The sequence below is a fragment of the Gorilla gorilla genome, chromosome 1 (assembly GCF_029281585.2).
Source record: "Gorilla gorilla gorilla isolate KB3781 chromosome 1, NHGRI_mGorGor1-v2.1_pri, whole genome shotgun sequence".
NCBI classification, from domain to species: domain Eukaryota; kingdom Metazoa; phylum Chordata; class Mammalia; order Primates; family Hominidae; genus Gorilla; species Gorilla gorilla.
In genome coordinates, this window is record NC_073224.2 from 103,973,231 (window position 1) to 103,988,531 (window position 15,301).

The 15,301-nt window shown below is 39.3% G+C and overlaps 1 protein-coding gene across 1 annotated transcript; it reads right to left on the bottom strand.

The window, feature by feature from the left end:
* Nucleotides 1-13,475: 13,475 nt before the first annotated feature.
* Nucleotides 13,476-15,301, bottom strand: LCE1B (late cornified envelope 1B). The gene is made up of 2 exons (XM_019039289.4): nucleotides 15,203-15,301; nucleotides 13,476-14,158 (listed from the first exon to the last, which is right to left on the bottom strand). The coding sequence occupies exon 2, from the start codon at nucleotides 14,135-14,137 to the stop codon at nucleotides 13,781-13,783; it is 357 nt and encodes a 118-aa protein (XP_018894834.1). The 5' UTR covers nucleotides 14,138-14,158; nucleotides 15,203-15,301; the 3' UTR covers nucleotides 13,476-13,780.

Sequence of the window (15,301 nt, forward strand, 5' to 3'; positions counted from 1 at the left end):
ATGGATGGGGTGCTCTGACCACGAGCCCTTTTATCCTGGCCTGGGCTCTGCCTCCAGCTGTGAGACAGGGCCTGGGAATGAAAGGATCTGTCTCCTGACACCCACATGGGTCCTGTGACAAGGAGTGACTGGCAGCTCCACATCTGCCTTTCTCCACGGGGCTCAGGGGAGCTGTTCCTAGTGTGGAATATGACTTAGAAATGGGGTGGGAGTGAATTCCCACCACCACCTGGTACCTTATTCTCTTAGAGGTGCCTACCTCTCAGTTCTCGCTCTTGAAGTGTGGTCCCCCAAATGTTCTCCTTCTTCCTCTAGCAATGTTAATTTATGAGCTCCAGGCATCCAGGTTTGAACAAAGAAACACAGAAGCCTCTTAGCTTTTTCACATGTGTCCCACCACTTAGCCACTGGGAGTTGTTTACGTGTGTGTGCGCCTGTGTGTGTGTGCCTGTGTGTATGTTTCTTTTTTTTTTTTTCTTTCTTTCTTTTTTTTTTTTTTTTTGAGACAAAGTGTCGCTCTGTTGCCCAGGCTGGAGTGCAGTGGCATGATCTCGGCTCACTGTGAGCTCCGCCTCCCAGGTTCACGCCATTCTTCTGCCTCAGTCTCCCGAGTAGCTGGGACTACAGGTGCCCGCTACCACGCCTGGCTAATTTTTTTTTGTATTTTTTTTAGTAGAGACAGGGTTTCACCGTGTTGGCCAGGATGGTCTCGATCTCCTCACCTCATGATCTGCCTGCCTTGACCTCCCAAAGTGCTGGGATTACAGGCTTGAGCCACTGTGCCCGGCCATGTGTGTGTGTTTCTAAGTGTGGTGTGTGCATTTCTAAGTGTGGTGTGTGCATTAGGTGTGCATTGTGTGAAGCACACGTTCAAAGTTGATCGGCCTCTGAAAATCAGCTTGAGCTTGGAGAAAGTACTTGGAAGTTAGCTTTGGGGCTTTGGAGCCAGACATCTTGAGGATGAATCCTAGCTCTGATACTACTTATATAATGTAGGACAAACTAATCTCACTGCCTCAGTTTCCTTGACTGTAAAATGGGGATTTTAATAACCTCCGCTTCATGAGTTTGTTAGGAGTATTAAATGAGATAACATACTTAAAGCTCATAGAACCATTCCTTGCACATTTTATGCATACTACAAGTTATCATCATTATTTCTAAAAGTGTGTATATATATGCATATATGTATGCACATACATATGTATATACACACACATTTATTTTTTGGTCAGGCATGAAGCCAGCATTTGCATAGCACTATAGAGTTTATGAATAGTTATTCCACATGACTTAGGCTATCAGCATTAGAACCTGGAGCATGCAAACATACATGCTGAGGATATGTCATCCTGCAGAGATCTGTACCTATGTTGCCTGAGTGTGACTCTTCTTTTCCTGCTCAGGTTCTTACAAAAGACTTTGTTATAAGGGAGTGGTCAGGATATCAATACCTTGATTCATAGGTAAGTCTTACTCAGAAGCAGACTCACTGATTCTTAGGATACTTGGCCTGAGGGATCACATGATCCATGCCTCTAGTGATGTGGTACTCAATATGTCAATCAGTCTGATTTAGATCTGGATGGTAAGTTGGCAGCAGGTTTGAAACCTCATAAAGATTGGTCTGCTTGCCTTAATTGTATGATGTCAGTGACTTAAATTTCATAAAATTTTTATTAAGCAAGTGACTGGCTTTTTAGATCTTCTGTTATCAAGGCTTGGAAGCGGACATGGCTGAGATCTAGAATGCAGCTATGAGGCAAATCAAAAGTAAAGCATTATGTCCCACATTGTAAATTTATAGGAATGACTGTAATACTTTTTTTCTAATTGTTTCTATGTCCATCTGTAAACTGGTTATTAATTAACACATTTTTGGAAATGTTCAATTTTTAAAGAATCACTCGAACTTCATACTGAGTGGTATTGTACTTTATGCTTTGGAATCAGCACCTAGTATGTTAATGGGTTATTTTTTTCACCCATTAGATCCTTTTTTATAACATACATTATTAAATAACACTCTTAAAGTAGAAAAGGATAGTTCATTATTTCTTATGCCTGGTGGCTCCCAAAACCATGTTACAAAAGGAAAATGTGATATTTATTTACTTCTGAATAAAAACTTCATGTGGAAAAGAGCAACATGTAAACACTCCTGAAAGAGAAGTGACCAACTGAGAGGAAATTACATCACATATCTCAGGAATAAGATTAACACTGTTGACATGCAAATATACTTTACAAAGTAATAAGAAAAAAATTCCATGAAAATAATGGACAAAAGAGATAAGCAGGCAACGCAAAATGTTAGATTTATAGTGAAAAATACATGTATAAAAATAATTATCTTTTATTTTTCTCTATGGAATTTATGCATTCATATTAAATAGGCAAAGATTTAAAAATTTTACAAACGAAGGGTGGATATGGGAGGGAAAAGTTACTGTGGATGGAATACCTTTCTGAAAGGCAAACTGGTTATTGATTCATTCAGATATTATTTACTGGTGAGTTCAAATAATTAAAATGTAGAATGTACATATATTTTGACCTAGAGATTCCAATTTTCAGGCTTTCATTTTGTGGAGATTGTTATAAAAATGTGAAAATCTAAATACTCAAAGGTGTTAACTATGGTATTGTAATAAGGTAAATTGGAAACGCTTACTACTAAGTACTTATTTTAATACTTAGGGTATTAAATTGTGAAACAGGCATATAAAGGCACATGTGGCAATAATTAAAATTATTTTGTGGTTCTACATTTAGGCATAAAAAGATATTTCTTGACTGAAGCTGTTATGTTATAGAACACATATACACCAATAATCGGAAATTGTTATTTAAAAATAAAACCATAGATATCAGTAACAAAAATATGAGACATCTAAGAATCAATATCTCTAAAAGACGAACAAATGGAAAAATTACAACATTTTATTGAAACGCATTAAAGTAGACCATAATAGAAAGAAACATTGTCTTAAAGACGTCAATTTTCTACAAGTCAACCTGTGGATTCCATGTAATTCTAATGAAAACCACAAGAGGGAGTTCAACGGAACTTAATGAGCTGATTCTACGACTCAAATCAAACAGCAAGAGGCCCAGAATAGACAGGATAACCATGAAGAAGAATGCATGGGAACTTATCTCACAAAACACCAAGCATAATTACAAAGCAACTGTCGTTCAGACTGTGATCTACTGATTAAGGAACAATGTGACAGGTTATAAGAACTAAAAGTCATTCATTCATGTATGAACCCCTGAAATGTGTCAGAGGCAGGATTACAGAAAAGTGGGTTAGGAGTAATCAGTTCAGCAAATGATACCATACCAACTGTTTATTCATTTGGGCAATAAATAAATGCCTCTACTTCACACCATATAATTAAAATAAATTCCATAAATCAAAGATCTAATGTAGTAAACAAAACTTTAGAAATATATTTAAAATTTTCAAAAACGATTTAATAGAATAACCTTATGGACTTTTGATGGAAAAGATTTCCTAAATAATATACATGTGTTCACATCAGAGACAAACACATTACAAACAAACAAAAACCCTTGAGTTTGGTTATATTAAATTTTCTTTAACCAGAAAACATCACAAAAGATGAAAATACAGATTATGAAAAGATATTTGCAACACATATAATTGACAACAAATTAGTATCTAAATAAATAACCCTACAAATCAGTGAGAAGAAAGCAATGACCCAAAGGAAAAATGAGAAAAACACATGAAAATTGATTTCCAGAAGTGAAAACCTGAATAATCAATAACCAATACGTTTTTGAAAAAGCTTTTCAACCTTGCTAGGAATCAGAAAAAAGCAAGAAAAAACCATGATGGTATATAATTTCACATCCATCACCTTGGTAAGAATGAAAAATTCTCACTATTTATTCTTCTCATTGATGTTGAATAACAGAAATTTTCATGTACTCTGATGGGAATGTACATTAGTACAACTTTTGAAGAGTAATTTGGCAATATTTAGTCAGGATGAAGGCAGATATACTGAATAACATGCTGATTCTTCTCGTAAGTCTATGCCTTGGATGCAAAGGTTCCAAAGTATGTGTAAGAATGTTAAAAAGTAGCGCTTTTTATAAAGTACAAAGTGAAAACAAGGTAAGTACCCAATTTCAGGTGAACGCATAAGTAAAGTATGAATATTCTTACACTGGAATGCTATACAATAGTGAGAATAAATGAAAATGAAATTGAGTTATCTGTATCAACATAGATAAATGTCTCAAAGTCATGGAGTAGATCACTTTTAGAAAATTAAAAATACAAATTATAACTAATATAGAAATAAGTTATAAATAAAATATAGCTAAGTACGAATAAAGTATAGTTAAGTACAGAGGAATTGTTACATTTTTAACTTATAAATAAATTATAAGTTAAGGATAGATAAGCACAGGAAAGTATATGCATTACACAGGAAGGAAAAACACAAAATACAGAATAATGAATATCTCTAGATAGAAGGGATATGTAAGGGGATGGTTTCAATCATATTTATGATTATTTATTTCTTAATATGAGTGGAAAATACATGCATGCGGTGTTTACCAGGAAATCCTTTTAAGTTTGTATCTGTGTAAAATATTTTATTTATGAAATTTATACATATGTAAAATTTAACACATACTTATATAGTAAGGTATTACTCTATTATATTTCATATATATAAAAATATTTCAAAAAATTATTTTACTTAATTTTGTTTTCTTCTTCTCTAGCAAAATATTTAATTTAATATGCATGTATTTGTGCTTTTCTTTATAATTTCTTTAATTGTTTTTATATTGAGAATGTTTTTCTCAATCCTGGGAGAAGATAAACATTTAGCTACAAGTACTTCTTTCTTTATAATTCGATTTCCTCAAAATATTTAATCCCATGGATTTTGTCTTGGCATCTAATACTAAATGAGGGTTTACATTTTCTTTTCAGTTATCAAAATTCCCTAACTCCAGGTATTGAATAGCCATCTTTTCCCCATTGATAAGCATCACCTGCATCATCATATTTTAAATCTTTGTGTATATATACATATATAGAGAGATTTAATAGTATATATATGTATACATACATATGTGTATACATAGATACGTATATGTGTATATATACATACATATATGTGTGTGTGTGTATATATGTGTATATATATATATACACTATTACATTCTTTTTTTTTTTTTTAATTTGCACCAGTCTCAAGGTTTGGGGTTGAATTATGTGAAAGTTACAGATAAGTATTTTATCAGAATGGGACTTGTGGTGGATAAGAAAAATCCTCTAGATTTCCAGCAAACAAAAGGAAGAAAGAGAATTTCCTAGGACTAGAAGCTTAGGATCCTGCCCTCTTTGTCCTTTCCCTGGGAGGAGCCTGCAGGTGAATCCCTGATATGGGGGATATACAGAATGAGGACCCTATTCTTCCCTCAGGAAACATGGAGGAAATGAAACCAGTTTTGTCATCTAAGCAAAGATGAGTTTCTAGTTCCTCTGCAAGCATGGGTCAAATGATGCATGAGTGCTTTCTATGATCAGATGTTGATCACATTGGAAAGACGAACTGTTCTTAGCCATTTATCCACTGTCTAAGAGAAGATTCTGGAACCAAGGCTGAACTTCAAGAAATTCACCCTGGGGAGGCATCACTCACATCACAGATAGAGGGGAGACACTAAAATGCCCAAGAGTGGAGGAGTCAGAAATTGGATTCTGCTTCCTGGTTGCTCCAGTATCAGAAGGATATTGCGCCTACATGTCAGACTGAGCCTCTTCTTTGTTCTCCATTCAGAAAATACATTTAGAAAGCTGGAGAAGGACAGACATTAGGTGGGGAATGAGTAGAAGGACCAGGCTCCCTTTCTCTGGTATGGTGGGCCAGCCCACTGGAGCAGGGATGTGGGCAAATATGCCATTCAGTCAAATTTGGGGCCAGGCAGAGTGGCTTGTGCCTGTAATCCCAGCACTTTGGCAGGCTGAGGCAGGCAGACCTCTTGAGGCCAGGAGTTCGAGACCACCCTGAACAACAGGCAAAATCCTGTCTCTAAAAAAAAAAAATACAAGAATCAGCCTGGCATGGTGGTGTGCATCTGTAGTCCCAGTTACTCAGTAGGCTGAGGTAAAAGGATCACTTGAGCCTAGGAGGTTGAGGCTGCAGCGAGCCATGATTGCACCACTGCACTCCAGCCTGCACAACAAAGTGAGACTCTGTCTCAAAATAAAAAAAAAAAATCAATCAACCAACCAGTCAAATTTGGCATTGATATTGTTTTTCTGACTGGATATTTCATTACTGAACTGAAACCAAGTTTGTAATTTTTTTGTTTTAGAAATGGGGTCTTGCTTTGTTGCCGCACCTGGTCTCAAACTCCTAGGTTCAAGTGATCCTCTCTCTCGGGCCTCCCGAAGTGCTGAGATTATAGGCAGGAGCCACTGCACTGGGCCCACGTTTGTGATTTCAAGTAACAAATCACTTTGCATTACTTTGAAAGAGCTGTAAAGTCAGTTGTCCTTTCAACTTGTCATTTAGGAATGGAAAACCATCCCACTGAGTAAAATTTTAAGGACAATTTTACTTTCAAAATTTTTAAATTTTTAAAAAGCTATAATTTTATTACATCCTCCAAGCTAAGCTTGCTCAATGTGAGGGTTGTAGACAGATTTTTTAACATCCACCAGCTTAAGAAAACACACAATCGGATAAGATTTCATAGAAGGATGACATTTGAGGTGAACCTTAAAAGAGGGACAGAATTACACAATGTCCAGATGGTGGGGAGAGATTTGGAGGAACTTCAGATAAAGGAAATAGCAAGTAATGCTGCTAATAGTAATAGTAAGTAGTGATTACAGTAGTTAGTAGTGATACTAAGAGTAGCAGTAGTAGTAGTGGCAACACTTATAAAATATCAAGAGAAGCTACTCTTTATTGAAGACTTATAGTATTCTAGATACAGAGCTGTGAATAGTAAATTCTACTTACAGCTTCTCAGAAAAAAAAAGGATGAAGATATACAAGTGTAAGTTATGAGTTGCTCAGTGTGGCAAGAACATGGGGTGTCATGGGAAGTATGAATGGTAAACCTTAGAAAAGAAGTTGAAAACAATTCCTGCTGAGTCTCAAATGTAATACTTAAGAAGCACATGCATTTTTCTATAGAAAGCCTTGTTTTGAGGAAGTAGAGTGACAATTTCAGACACGTGGTATAGGGAATGTGTTCTGGAAAAAAGTGCAGAGAATTTAATGGAGACGGAAGAGGAAGAAAGAGACATTTAATGGAAGGTTAATACAAGTGCAATTTTTACACAAAGATATGCCTCGAACTAAATTGATTTCAGAAGTAGTTAGTGGGAAAACTGTATCTTCAAAATATATTTCTGTTTTTTGCTTTCTATTTTGTTTCATTAATCTATTCATCTATTTTTCTTTTCTTTTTTCTTCCATATGCATGCATCCATGTGTGCATGCGTGCGTGTGCACGCATGCGTGTGCACCTGTACTTGTGTGGAGGTGTGTGTATTTGCATGTGATGTGTGTGTATGTGCATACATGTGTGAGGGAGGAAGGATGTTGGGTGGAGCTAGGTGAGGAGGAGCAGATGGCACTCACAGAGGGAGAGGAGCATGGAGAGACCAGTCAGGGCCTTGAAGGGGACCAGAGGCAAAGAAGCTGTGTTTACAAAAGACATTTCAGACTTGGTCACAAGCAATGCTGCTTCAGGCCAATTGACATAGGACAAACAGCGTTGGAAGTCCCTTCCCACTCCTGCCCTCATTGACCCCAATTCAAGCCAGAGTGTCCCACTGGCCCCTGAAGTTCCAAGGCCACCACCTGCAGAGGACAGGGTGAGGAGAACAATAGCCACTCAAGGAGAATAGGGGAAGGGGTATGTGCAGAGAGCTCTTTAAATGAGCAAAAAATGTAAGATATTTGTGTTTCATATGAATGTTTACTAAACAATAACCTTAGCAGAGACTTTAATAAATAAGTGGATAGGATAACCTATTCTGTGGATACCAGTCAGACTCTTTGCCCAGCCTCTCCTGTCATTTCCCAATGAGCTCATGAACAAAGTGGCCATGGTGGCAGGTAAGACAGTGAAGTTGTATTGCTGCCCTTGCCAGCTGAAAACAACCTGATTCTGGTAGTCATTACTAATAGGTAAGAAGAAAAAAAATCCAGATCAATAGCTGCATAATAGGGGATGTGCTAATTTGCTCAAGGAAATACCACATCTAGTACATCTGTAAATGGAGTCACTCCCTGGCTAGGCTTGTAATAATTCAGTGTATTAGTCTGCTCGAGCTGTCATAACAAAATACTATAAATTAGGTGGCTTAAATAATAGAAATTTATTTCTAGTAGTTCTGGAGGTTGGGAAGCCCACCAAGGTCAAGGTGCCAGTCGATTTGTTTTCTGATGAGAGCTCCTTTTCTGGCTTACAGATGGCTACCTTCTTATATCTACAACTATCTGATCTTTGACAAACCTGACAAAATAAGAAATGGGGAAAGGATTCCCTATTTAATAAATGGTGCTGGGAAAACTGGCTAGCCATGTGTGGAAAGCTGAAATTGGATCCCTTGCTTACACCTTATACAAAAATTAATTCAAGGTGGATTAAAGACTTAAATGTTAGAGCTTTATTTTTTATTTTTTATTTTTTATTTTTTTTGAGACAGAGTCTCTCTCTGTCACCCAGGCTGGAGTACAGTGTCACGATCTCGGCTCACTGCAACCTCTGCCTTCCGGGTTCAAGCAATTCTCCTGCCTCAGCCTCCTGAGTAACTGGGATTACAGGTGTGTGCCACCATGCCTGGCTAAGTTTTTGCATTTTTAGTAGAGACGGGGTTTCATTGTGTTAGCCAGGATGGTCTTGATCTCCTGACATTGGGATCTGCCCACCTCGGCCTCCCAAAGTGCTAGGCTTACAGGCGTGAGCCACCATGCCTGGCCAATCTAAGCTTTTTAGAGCTCTTCAAGGATGCTGAGCCTCCCCTCACAAACGTATGTTTCACAATTGTGATGAAAGGTGAATCATCTGGACCTTCCAAGGTGGGTGATTTGTCATTTCATGACAAATTCATTCTAATATTCCAATCTCCCTAATGCTCTGAATCTCTTCCTCTGCAGCAAAGCAAGGCAGGCCTGGCATTTCTAGGTCACACACACTAGGCCACCTTTCAGTCCATGTTTTGACCAGCCAACCAAACAAACTCTTAGGGCCTTTTCTTACTCCCCGAACTGTAACATTGCCTAGAATCTCTGCAATCAGTTCAGCCTCATCCAATCTTATATTCCTTCCACAATTGTTCCACACTCTTAATATCCATTCCCACATGTATTCCCTAAATGTCTGTCTGTAAACACTGTAGTTCTTTTGAAGCGTAGTGCTCCCTTGTCATGGGTCACATGTTGTACCTCACCATTGGGGACCTGCTGGGACTTCACTCTAGAAGCAAAATGAGGTGATAGGGAGGGGTTCTGAGAAGAATCATCAATGTCTTTCAAGGCAACTGCCTCACAGGAGCCCATTACAGTTTTCTTAGGAAAATCAGGGTCAGCCTCCTCAAGTGGGTGTAGAAAGGCTGCTTCTACTGGCAAAGAAGACTCAACCAAACCAAACTCAGAGGTATAGTGTTTCCATGGTCATCAGGATTTTCTCATTGGTCCTCATTCCAATTTTCAGGGTCCCATTTCTTCTTCTTCTTCTTCTTCTTCTTTTTTTTTTTTTTTTTGAGACAGAGTCTCACTCTGTCACCCAGGCTGGAGTGCAGTGGTGAGATCTTGGCTCATGGCAACCTCCGCCTCCTGGGTTCAAGTGATTCTCCAGCCTCCACTTCTAGAGTAGCTGGGATTACAGGCGTGTGCCACAATGCCAGGCTAATTTTTGTATTTTTTTTAAATAGAGACAGGGTCTCACTATATTGTCCAGGCTGGTCTCGAACTCCTGACCTCAAGTGATCCACTGACCTCCGCCTCCCAAAGTGCTGGGATTACAGGCATGAGCTACTGCGCCAGGCCCCCATTTCTTCTTCATCAATGGCCTCACTTTAACTGTAGACATGCTGAGAATTTGGAAATTTAATTGGCATTGTAATTCAGTCATTCACTGAAAAGATTTTGGGTTTAGTTTTTAGCAGTGTCAGCTCTGAGACTACAGAAGATAAGGGTTTCTTTCAGAATAGACATAGAAACTTTCAGGTTATTTATGTGCTGCATGGTTATTTATGTGGTGCACAAACTAAGGATTCAAATCCTGGACCTCATCATTTTCTTCTCCCATCTCACTTAACACAATGAGGAGAAACCAGCCAATCTCTTTATATTCATTAGTTTGACAAAAGTATTCGCAGGTAGCAAATCCACAGCCAACTCAAAACCTTGTCTCTTATAAGCATTTGATTAGAAACATCCAATAGTGATATTTTGCAAATCCCTATAGCCACGTTTACTATCAGTGTTCTCTTCACTATGGGAAATAGGGTTCATTAGTGCATTTAACTCTAGTTAGGCTAGAAAACAAATTCCAGAAATCCCAGAACTCATTCAGAAAACTTGTCCTTAAGATTCTATTCCTTCAGATTCTGTTATGTTTTGGTAAAGTAAGTGTGAGCAAGAAAGAGAGAAAGAGGACTATTTTGCAGCATTGGTTCAAGTGACTATCAGAGATGGAAAAACCAAAATTTATAAGGAAGGATGGCAGGATGCAGATTCAGGGGAGAGCTGATGTTGCAGTCTCAAGTCCAAAATCATTCTGGAGGCAGATTTGGTTTTAAGTTTTTATTTTCAGTTTAGGGGTACAAGTGCAGGTTTGTTACATAGGTAAACTTGTGCCATGGGGGTTTGTTGTACAGATTATTTCATCACCAGGGTACTAAGCCTAATGCCCACTAGTTATTTTTCCTGATCCTCTCCCTTCTCCCACCCTCCACCCTCTGACAGGCCCTCTGTGTGTCCACATGTTCTCATCATTTAGCTCCCACTTATAAGTGAGAACATGCAGTGTTTGTTTTTCTGTTCCTGTGTTAGTTTGCCAAGGATAGTGGCCTCCAGCTCCATCCATGTCCCTGCAAAGGACATGATCTCATCCTTTTTTACAGCTGCATAGTATTCCATGGTATATAGGCACCACATTTTCTTACTCCAGTCTGTCATTGACGGACATTCAGGATGATTCCGTGTCTTTGCTATTGTGAGTAGTGTTGCAATGAACATACATGTGCATGTGTTTTTATAATGGAATAGTTTATGTTTCTTTGGGTATGTACCTAGCAATGGGATGGCTGGGTTGAATGGTAATTGCTGGTCTTTGAGGAATTGCCACACTGTGTTCCACAATGGCAGGACTAATTTACATTCCCACCAAGAGTGTATAAGCATTCCTTGTTCCTGGAGGCAGAATATTTTTTCCGTCTCTGGATATCAGTCTTTTCTCTTAAGACCTTTGACTGATTGGTTGAGGCCTGCCCATATTATGGAGGGTAATCTGCTTTACTCAAACTCTACTGATTTAAATATTAGTCGCATCTAAAAAAAAATATGTTCACAACAACATTTAGACTGGTGAATGGTGCTAGAGCAAGATCTAGGAACCATAGCCTAGCCAAGTTGACACATAAAATTAACCATCACATATGTACATATTTTTGCAAATATAATGGCAAATAAAATTCAAAAAGGCTGGGCACAGTAGCTCACACCTGTAATCCTAGCACTTTGGGAGGCTGAGGTGGGTGGATCACCTGAGGTCAGGAGTTCAAGACCCGCCTGGCCAACATGGTGAAACCCCATCCCTACTAAAAATACAAAAATTAGCAGGGCATGGTGGCAGGTACCTGTAATCCCAGCCACTTGGGACACTGAGGCGGGAGAATCGCTTGAACCCAGGGGGCTGAGGTTGCAGTGAGCTGAGATTGTGCCACTTCACTCCAGCCTGGGCAAAAGAGTGAAACTCCATTTAAAACAAGCAAACAAAAAAAATTTCAAAAAACATGTTCAACTTTACTGATATTCAAACAAATGCAAACAAAATAAAAAAGAAATATCTTGAATTTGAGAAAGGAGACTAACAGATTTATTTACTTATTTCAAAATGACAATTATTTTAATGACTAACAAAATAGTATGTGACAGTTGGTAATAAACATATTTTGAGATGGCAATGTGAATTGGCATAACAATTCTGGATAGCAATTTGATACTTATTGAGGTGTAATGAGTTTAAATTTATAATAAGCAAATCTTTTTACACAAAAACATTGTGTTCTAGGAATTTACCTGAAAGTAGAGTTATAATATAGGAGAGATAAATGGATAAGGACGGTCATCACAGGAAATTAGATATAATAAGAGTTCAACAAGAAGAAATTGTAATGGCCTTCCTTCAAGTAGTTGTGTTGCAGGACATTGCTGATTTTGCTCAGGACCCATCCTCACCACCTCTCTTTGCTTTACATATGGACATAGACTCAGGGTATGAGATAAATATATTTTAAAAAACTATACTCAACGATACCAGCAACACTATAATAATAATAGTTTTGTAAAAGAACATCAATTATACTAAAAAAGTTTTGGGAAAATGTTTGAAACAAAATAGATGTTTAGGCTGGGCACTGTGGCTCACGTCTGTAATCCCAGCACTTTGGAAGGCTGAGGTGGGCAAATAACTTGAAGTCAGGAGTTCAAGACCAACCTGGCCAACATGGTGAAACCCCATCTCTACTAAAAATACAAAAAGTAGCTGGGCGTGGTGGCACACACCTGAAATCCCAGCTACCTGGGAGGCTGAGGCAGGAGAAATGCTTCAACCCAGGAAGTGGTTGTTGCAATGAGCAGAGATGGTGCCACTGCACTGCAGCCTGAGTGACAGTGAGACTCCAACTCAAAAAAAAAGTTTAACTATTCTCTCCTTCATAAGTTTTTAATTCAAAGGAATAAATATTAAATTTGCAATAGAGAAAGCTGGCAGATCAAGTGGTCAAAGTTGTATCTCCAGGAATGGGACAATTAGACATCATGTAAGGCTTGATATCATGCTCTAAGGACAACATCACTTTTGTAGGATATTTGCAAAAATGTGTAATCTGAGCCTGGTCAAGAAGAAACATCAGACAAACCCAAATTGAGGGGCATTCTACAAAACCAATGGTTCTTTAAAAAGGTCAATGTCAAGGAAGACAAAGAAAGACTGAAGAACCATTTCGGTTTGGAGGAGACTGAAGAATCATGGCAACTATGTCAAGGCAATGGAGATCCTGGATTGGATTTTGAACCAACAAAATTGTCTTTTGTTATAAAGGATATTAGTAGGAAGATTGGCTAAATTTGAATAAGGTCTGTAGATACTAACATCTTGGGAGAGCCTGGAGATGAGGACAGAGTATGAAAAGCAATGAAAAAATAACAATCAGTCAAGGCAAAAAGGAATGCATATTTCTGGTTTTATTGTTTCACATCAGGCTGAGCTACGCAAAAAGACAAGCTGCAAAGGGATATAGGTCTGTGCTTTGGGCTTCCCAGAGCAACCACACATATGCAAACTGAGGTCATTAAATGGCTTGGCTTTGGGGGAGAAGTTTTGGGCCTCTGAACTCCAAGACAGAAGAATCCTCTATGCTTGAGTTGAGCCCTCACCAAGACCTCTCAATAACATGGGCAGGCCCAGAAGGAGAAGGAAGACGGAAGGGAAATATTTGGCCATTTGTGTTCTTCTAGGCTCAGGATCCACTTCAGCAGCAGCCTCCAGAGTGCTGGCCACTCCCCCCTCCACAGCAGCTGGAGCCCCCGGAGGGCTGGCTGCAGCAGCCAGAGCTCTGGGGTCTGTGGCAGTGGGACCTGCGGCGCCTGTGGTGGCTCAGGCAGCAGCCACCTCCCCCAGAACTGCAGCAACCCCCAGAGCTGGAGCCACAGCTGCCCCCAGAGCTGGAGCCACAGCAGCCTCCGGAGCTGACACTGCAGCAGGAAGAGACTGGAGGACACTTAGGGGGACACTTTGGGGGGCATTTAGGGGTGAGGCACTTGGGAGGGCACTTGGGGATGCACTTGGGAGGGGGCTGGCACTGCTGCTGGTTCTGCTGGCAGGACATCTTGGTGCGGGTGTTCAGGAGCTGAGAGAGAGTCAGACAGCAAGTTAGACCCAGGTAGAGGCCACCCCTGCCTATTCTTGCCCTTTCAGCATCATTTCTAATCCCTACATTTTGATGAACTGCTTAGTGTAGTTGTAGCTAATTAATCACGGGAAGTTTCATTGTGTCTAATAGTTGGCTAAACACACTTATAGCCTCTGTTTTGAACCTAATGCTTTTTATATACTTATAAAATCATAAAGCATTTTCAACTATTTTATAATTAGAAAACCGAAGCCAAAAGATATTAAGAAAGTATTCTGAAAATCAAGCATGTAGTATGTAGAGGAGACATTCTGCTTCAACTACACACCTGAATCATGAAAACAATCTAGAAAGGGGTTTGGAAATAAAATTGTTTCTCAAGGGGAAACAGTCATTCTCTCTTGGAAGAATTTTCTAGATTACCTTGTTGTAAGGACATAGAAATTCAGAACTGCAAAGGATGTTGGAGGAAAAATATCATTGAATTAAGTTGAGAATTGTATACAGGTTTCCGACTTATTCCAGTGCTCTGACATTTTTCAGCAGACAAACACCTGTACCGAATGCTCAGCACTTATATTTTGTTTGTCTACCGTACTTGTCTCACCAAGTTAAATACCATTAAATGTGAGTTTAAGAGAGTCAGTTAGCTGTGATATCCTCTACACTGGCTGGGAACCACTGTTTCCATCTCATCTTTTCAGGAAAGGACAGTTATATTCTTCAAGGTAAATCTCCCTTTCTGAAAACAGTTACAGGTGAACATGGCAGGCAATGTTGCAATGCCTTCAGACTAGAGACCCAAGAACTCTAGATCCATCTCATTTCTCCAGAACACCAAGTCACCATCACAGGACTCCTCATTCTCATGTCCCTGGTCTGTCCCCATTGCCTTTGCTCAGTTTTCTTGAGACTCCCTCCTTCACTCATGTGGATACCAGCACCACCCCAGCCCTGGAGGCCCTTCCTGCCCTCCCCTCCTGCCCTGATCTAGGCATCCCTTTGTGGAAGCCCCTGATTCAGTACCCAGGGAACACTTACTGAGGTCACAAGCAGCACAGGAGGTGAGTGGTTGGGGTGCTCTGGCCCTGAGCCCTTTTATCCTGTCCTTTGGGCTCTTCCTCCAGCAGTGAGACAGGG

Excerpts from the sequence above, each read along its gene's own strand:
- LCE1B (XM_019039289.4), bottom strand. The coding sequence starts at position 14,137 with ATGTCCTGCCAGCAGAACCAGCAGCAGTGCCAGCCCCCTCCCAAGTGC.